The 7,092-nt window shown below is 45.9% G+C and overlaps 1 protein-coding gene across 2 annotated transcripts in view; it reads right to left on the bottom strand.

Moving 5' to 3' along the window:
- Positions 1–6,533, bottom strand: part of CMPK1 (cytidine/uridine monophosphate kinase 1) — a 39,894-nt gene extending 33,361 nt beyond the window's left edge. For both annotated transcript variants that reach the window (XM_017510087.2, XM_017510088.2), the window contains exon 1: positions 6,212–6,533. In XM_017510087.2, the coding sequence (XP_017365576.1) occupies positions 6,212–6,382 (171 nt within the window). In that variant the 5' untranslated portion in view covers positions 6,383–6,533. The remainder of the gene's footprint in view (positions 1–6,211) is intronic.
- Between the last annotated feature and the right edge of the window lie 559 nt (positions 6,534–7,092).

Below are 7,092 nucleotides of genomic sequence, written 5' to 3'. Positions count from 1 at the left end.
ACCTAGAAATAGAAACTCCATTTGACAACCAGGCACGGTGGCTCATGCCTATAATCCCAGCATTTTGAGAGGCCGAGACGGGTGGATCATGAAGTCAAGAGATTGAGACCATCTTGGTCAACATGGTGAAACCCCGTCTCTACTAAAAATATAAAAATTAGCCAGGTGTGCTGGCAGGCGCCTGTAATCCCAGCTACCCGGGAGGCTGAGGCAGGAGAATTGCTTGATCCCGGGAGGCAGAGGTTGCAGTGAGCCGAGATCACACCACTGCACTCTAGCCTGGGCGGTGGAGCGAGACTCCGTCTCAAAAAAAATACAATAAAAAATAATTAGCCAGACCTGTAGTCCTAGCTACTCGGACGGCTAAGGCAGGAGGATCACTTGAGCCAAGTGGCTGCAGTGAGCCGTGATAGAGCCACTATACTCCAGCCTGGGTGACTGAGCAAGACTCTGTCTCAAAAAAATAAAAATAAAAATTTTAAAGTAGACTATATGAGTCCAATCTCACATTGCTATAAAGAAATACCTGATGAGCGAGGCACAGTGGCTCACGCCTGTAATCCCAGCACTCTGGGAGGCCGAGGCAGACGGATCACCTGAGGTCAGGAGTTCAAGACCAGCCTGACCAACATGGAGAAACCCCATCTCTACTGAAAATACAAAAAAATTAGCCAGGCATGGCGGCACATGCCTGTAATCCCAGCTACGAGAGAGGCTGAGGCAGGAGAATCACTTGAATCCAGGAGGCGGAGGTTGTGGTCAGCTGAGATCACACCATTGCACTCCAGCCTTGGCAACAAGAGCAAAACTCTGTCTCAAAAAAAAGAAAGAAGAAAGAAAGAAAAAAGAAAAGAAAAGAAAAGAAAAGAAGGAAAGAAAGAAAGACAGACCTGATGAATCACTGTCTCTACTAAAAACAAAAAAAAATTGCCAGGCATGATAGCACACGCCTGTAATCCCATCTACTCAGGAGGCTGAGGCAGGAGAGAATCTCTTGAACCTGGAAGGCAGAGATTGCAGTGAGCCAAGATTGTGCCAATGCTCTCTAGCTTGGGTGACAGACTGAGTCTCCGTCTCAAAAAAACAACAACAAATGAATTAAATCTATAGGTAAACACCTGGAAGGATATTTCCATAATACAGTCAGCAAAAAATACAATAATCTCACTTGAAGGTAAAAAAATAAGTATTTGCATTTTGGTTCACAAGAACATTGAGAAAGAGATGGGGAAGCAGTTCATAACAAGCAGCTACTACTGGTGATCTCAGGACTAGAAAAGATTTAACTTTTCCCAGTGGGCATGTATTACTTTATAACTTAAAATGGAAAGGCAAAAAATGAAAATTTTCAAAATTAAGAGCAGTAAATCTGAAAATCTTCTCCCCTCCTCCAAGTTCTTAACATAAAAATCCCATGATACAAGCACCCTTAATGAAACGGTGGTACTTCAGAAGAGTCAAGTATCCTATGGACCACTTCTTTTACAGATAACGTAAACTTTCTTAAAAAAGAAATACAACTATTATTCTACCTATTCCACCAAAAGGAAAGAGGCCTATTATTTATTTATTTGTTTGTTTGTTTTTTAATTGATACAGAGTTTCGCTCTTGTTACACTGGATGGAGTGCAATGGCTCAATCCTGGCTCACCGCAACCTCTGCCTCCAGGGTTCAAGTGATTCTCCTGCCTCAGCGGGCAGATGACCTGAGGTCAGGAGTTTGAGAGCAGGCTGGCCATTATTGTGAAACCCCGTATCTACTAAAAATACAAAAATTAGCCGGGCATAGTGGCAGGTACCTGTAATTCAAGCTACTTAGGAGGCTGAGGCAGGAGAAGTGCTTGAACCCAGGAGGCAGAGGTTGCAGTGAGCCAAGATGGCACCACTGCACTCCAGCCTGGGCAACAGAGTAATCCTCCACCCCCACCCCACCCCCACCCCAAAAAAAAAAAAAGCTAAGAAAGGAAAGGAAGAAAGAAAAAGAAATTCAAGGAAGACATTCAAACACTTCTGGTCCTGAAAATGGGTGAGCCAACTGCTACTGGAGCGCCCTCTGGGGACTGAATTTTAAAAAATTGTATATCTTCAAGACAAATAATACACTCTACATATGAATTCAACTTATTCAACTTATAATTCAATAAATAAGCGCTTACTAAGCTCTTACTATGTGCCAGGCACAATGTTCAACACTGGGGACATAAAGATAAATGAAATAAAATTTCTGATTTGTATATGCTTAAAGTCAATTATCATCCAAAACTTTTTCTAAGTGCAGTAAGTAGGATGACCAGTCAAAATATGAGTTATCCTCACAGGCCCTAGAGGAAGTTAACACAGACGATAAAATGCTTTCTGGGTGAGGCTGGATGCAAGGGCTCATGCCTGTAATCTCAGCACTTTGGGAAGCTTAGGCAGGTGGATCACCTGAGGTTATAAGATCAAGAGCAGGCTGGCCAACATGGTGAAACACCATCTCTATTAAAAATACAAAAATTAGCCAGGCGTGGTAGCAAGCATCTGGAGCCTGAGGCAGGAGAATCTCTGGACACCAGGAGGTAGATCAGGCCACCGTACTACAGCCTGGGCAACAGAGCAAAACCCTCGCTCAAAAAAAAAAAAAAAAGTTTTCTGGATGTTATAGAAAGCAATTTGGTATGGTTATAAGCTTTAGTCATAGTTTGTTTATGTAAGCAAAGTGTTCACAATCTTTAAAAGAGAGGTTTAAATATTTATTCCAACTAACGCATGCAAAATTGTGGTTATTTTCAAATATAAATTTAGGTTACATTGCCATAATTTCATTTGGGCCAAAACAACAAATATAAATAAAGCTTCATTTTTAAAATTCAAAAATGACACAGTATTCTCATCATGATTTTTTAGAAATAAATTATTCTATACTAACTCCACTCTGGAAACTGGGTGTCACACAGATTTAGAAAACGGCTCATTTTCAGAAACAAATTCAGTAGCAGAGGACATAGATTCACAAACATTAAACTTGACTTGTAACTGGTTAAATGAAAAAAAGAAAAAAATAGATTTACAAACAATTAGAAAATAAAACAAGTTCTCCTTCAAGTCTGGGTATTTCAAAGAGAAAAGAAGGGAGGGAGGGAGGGAAGAAAGGAAGGGGCGAGGGAGGGAAGGAGAGAGGGAGGGAAAGAAGGAAAGGAAAGAAGAAAAGAAAGAAACAAAGAAAAAGAAGGGAGGGAGGCCGGCCGGGTGCAGTGGCTCACACCTGTAATCCCAGCACTTTGGGAGGTCAAGGCGGGTGGATCATGAGGTCAAGAGTTTGAGACCAGCCTGGCCAATATGGTGAAACCTCGTCTCTACTAAAAACACAAAAACTGGTCAAGTATGATGGCATGTGCCTACAGTATTAGTTACTCAGGAGGCTGAGGAGGTGGAGGTTGCAGTGAGCTGAGATCTAACCACTGCACTCTAGCCTCAGTGACAGAGCTAGACTCCAACTCCAAAAAAAAATTATTTGCCATTACTGCACAGAATAAAGAATAATTGCAGAATGTGTAGATTATTTTTTACCCAGTGTAGTAGTATGGATGTTATTAATTTAGGTATAGACATTTTAAAAGCATATTGTGATTCAGAAACAGCATACTGTATTTAAATGCATTCAAATGTAACAGTCATAAAGTAATTTAAAAGAAAAATACTACTTTGCAATAAAAATAACCAGGCCAGGCATAGCTGCTCATGTCTATAATGCCAACACTTTGAGAAGCCAAGGCAGTAGGATCCCTTGAGTCTAGGAGTTCAAGACTAGCCTGAACAATATAGTGAGACCTCATCTCTACAAAAACCTAAAAAAAAAAAAGGTAGCACCTGTCATCCCAGCTACTCAGTAGACTGAGGTGGGAGAATGGCTTGATCCCAGAAGACACAGGTTGGAGTGGGCTGAGTTGGCACCACTGTACTCCAGCCTGGGTGGCAGAGACAGACTTGGTCTCAAAACAAACAACGACAACAACAAAACCCAATAAAAATCAATAAAATAACAAATCAAAACCAAAAATCAATAAAAATAACCAATATAATAAGATCAGAAAGTTTAAAGTGGAGAAAAAAATTATTTGCATCAGTCTCTGTGTGCCAGACATTTTACTTCATTTAATATTCACAAATACCATACAAGATAGGCATTTCTATTTTTTCCCTTTTCACAGAGGAACTCAAACTAAAAGTAACAACTTTTCTGGGCCTACAGAAACAGTAAATGGCAGAGTCAGGGTTTGAACCCATATCTCTTTGACTCTTAAAGTCTTTGCTACTTCTCCTATCATGCTATTTAAACGTAAGAGAAATCTCATATATTAAACAAAAATTTGAAATCATTCCGACTTGTCACTTGTCTTTTATTTATTTATTTATTTTTTTCCTGAGAAGGAATCTCGCTCTGTCACCCAGCCTGGAGTGCAATGGCCCAATCTCAGCTCACGGCAACCTCTGCCTCCCGGGTTCAAGCAATTCTCCTGCCTCAGCCTCCCGAGTAGCTTGGATTACAGGCACCCGTCACCAGGCCCGGCTGATTTTTTATATTTTTAGTAGAGACGGGGTTTCGCCATGTTGGCCAGGCTGGTCTGGAACTCTTGACGTCAGGTGATCCACCCACCTCAGCCTCCCAGGCATAAGCCACCACGCCCGGCTAATATTTGTATTCTGAATAGAGACAGGGTTTCTCCATGGTGGCCAGACTGGTCTCCAACTCCTGACCTCCCAAAGTGTTGGGTTTACAGGCATGAACCACCCCGCCCAGACTTGCCACTTGTCTTTTAAAAAGTAAAGAGAAAGGAGGCTGAGCCAAGAGAGTCGCTTGAACCGGGGACTCAGAGGTTGCAGTGAGCCGAGATCGCGCGACTGCACTCCAGCCTGGCGATACAGTGAGATTCCATCTCAAAAAAAAGAAAGTAGAGAACCAACAAATCTTTTTTTTTAAAGAGGATGTAAATATTACTTTTTTTTTAGTTGGACTACTTCCACTTTGACACCTAAAAATGATCAATATTTATATATACATCTGTACAACACATAATGACTTGAACACATCTAACTTTCTCGGGATGCTATTTAGGGAATAAAATACAGGACAGGAGTTGATTACTCTGAACATATAAGGAGAGAAGCAAAAGCCCAAAGCTAATATAGGCCATATCCTGGAAGAGGAGGAAATTAGAAGTTCTAGGTCAAAAAAACTTTGGTTGGTTAAGGAGTTTCAGAGCGATTTCACTAGAGGCCACCAATGGTTGCCTCTTCTGTATCTAGATATCTTGTTTTCCCTCTTTCCCAAGCATTCCCCAGATTATCCATGAAGCCTTTTTCTTCAGTGTCAATGCAACTAAGCAACCATACACCTAGCCCAAAAATTGTTAAAAGAATTGAACTGGTAATCTAACACATCTTAAAGCAAAAGAAATAAAAGTAACGAGATTTTACAATTGGGAGGTGTTTTATATTCTGAGAAAATCTGGGTTCATTCAGAGACCCTTTTTACTGTATTAGAAGGAGCAACTGAGGCTGGGATAGAGGAAGTGACCGAGGGCCGAGCGTGAGTTGGCAGCAGGGCCAAAGGTTAAAAGCTTGATCTCAGAACACCGCTCCGGATTTTCCCCATCCCCGCCCCGGGCAGAGCCTCTGGGCGGGCCCCGCCTTAAAGCTTTCGGGGACAGGACCCGAGAGCGCTAGCCGCAGCCCACAGCACACCTAAAATAACACCTGACCCCAACGGGTGACAGTTCGGTGTTTAGAGAACCAGAGGGAAGGCGCGGAGAAAAATAGGTCTCCCCTACAGGCAACTGCGGGCAAACACGGCCTCTCACCCAAATCCGTGCCCCACTGCCTTCACCCACCACACGATCAGCGACACGCTGACCTTTGCGCGTTGGGCCCTCCGGGACCCCTCTCCCAGCCCACTCTAGAGACGAATCCGTCCCCAAAATGTAGGAAAAGAAGGGGAGCGGGAACAAAGCGACCCCAAGCGGTGCCCCCCAAGGCGGGCGGGCGCGGACTACGAGTCCCGGCACGCCGCGCGCCAGCGGCACTCGGCCACTGCCACGCGAGCGGCGCGGTGGCCGCTGGGACTCGTAGTCTACGGCTCCGCGACTGCAGGAGGCGCGGACCGGGTGCGGCGGCACAGGCCGGCCCGCGTTGCGTCAAGCCCCTAGGAGCCCTTCGGTTGCCGGGGCCTCACCTCGACGATGCGGGCGCACTGTGTCCCCTTGCCGGCGCCGGGGCCGCCGAGGACGAACACGACCAGCGGCTTCATGAGACGGGGAGGGCAGAGGAGAATCGGGTGGCGGTTCTGCAGCAAGAAGCTAAGGCCCAGGACGTGGAGCAGCCGGCTGCGGCAGCGGCTCAGCATACACCGCGCCTCGGCCGGACGCTGAGGGAGCTGACAGCGGCCGGCGCGGCGCGGGGCGGGGCAGGGAGGCGGCGGGAGAAAGGGGCGGGCTGAGCCAGCGCCCGCCGCGGCCCCGCCGCCGTGCCAGCCCAGGCGTCCGCGGCGCTGTCGGAAGGGGAGGAGCTTCCCGCGGCTCGCACCGGTGCTGCGCCTAGGCGACCTTCGTGCGGTCCGCGCCAGCTTTCCTCCACCCCTTGGGTTGTTCATTAGTACTTTCTGACCGCAGATACTTTATCCTGCGCCCACAGGTGTCGGGTGTTGAGCTAGAGGCCGAGACCTGATCCGCGGGAAAGGAAAACCCATTGTCTCTGCTCGCAAGGAGTTTCCATTTAAGTGGGGAGGTAGCCAGTATGAATAAGTAAACACCAGTACATACAAATGGCGGTACAATTTTGAAGAAATAACAAGTAGCACATAAGATGGCCAGGGTGGCCAGAGAAGGCCTCAGAAGAGGTGACATTCAAGCCAAGACATAGGAAAGAGCGAAACCAGGCAAACACCTGGATAGAGTGCCTCACAGAGAAAAGCATATGCAAAAGATCTAAGATGGCTTGGCATGTTAGAGCAGCGGTGGCTCACGCCTGTAATTTCAGCACTTTGGGAGGCCGAAGCAGGAGGATCGCTTGAGCCTAGGAGTTCGAGACCAGCCTGGGCAACATGGCGAGACTCCT

Source organism: Cebus imitator, unplaced genomic scaffold (assembly GCF_001604975.1).
Source record: "Cebus imitator isolate Cc_AM_T3 unplaced genomic scaffold, Cebus_imitator-1.0 Scaffold430, whole genome shotgun sequence".
NCBI classification, from domain to species: domain Eukaryota; kingdom Metazoa; phylum Chordata; class Mammalia; order Primates; family Cebidae; genus Cebus; species Cebus imitator.
The sequence above is the reverse complement of the archived record's forward strand: the minus strand, read 5'-3'. Positions and strand labels throughout refer to the sequence as shown.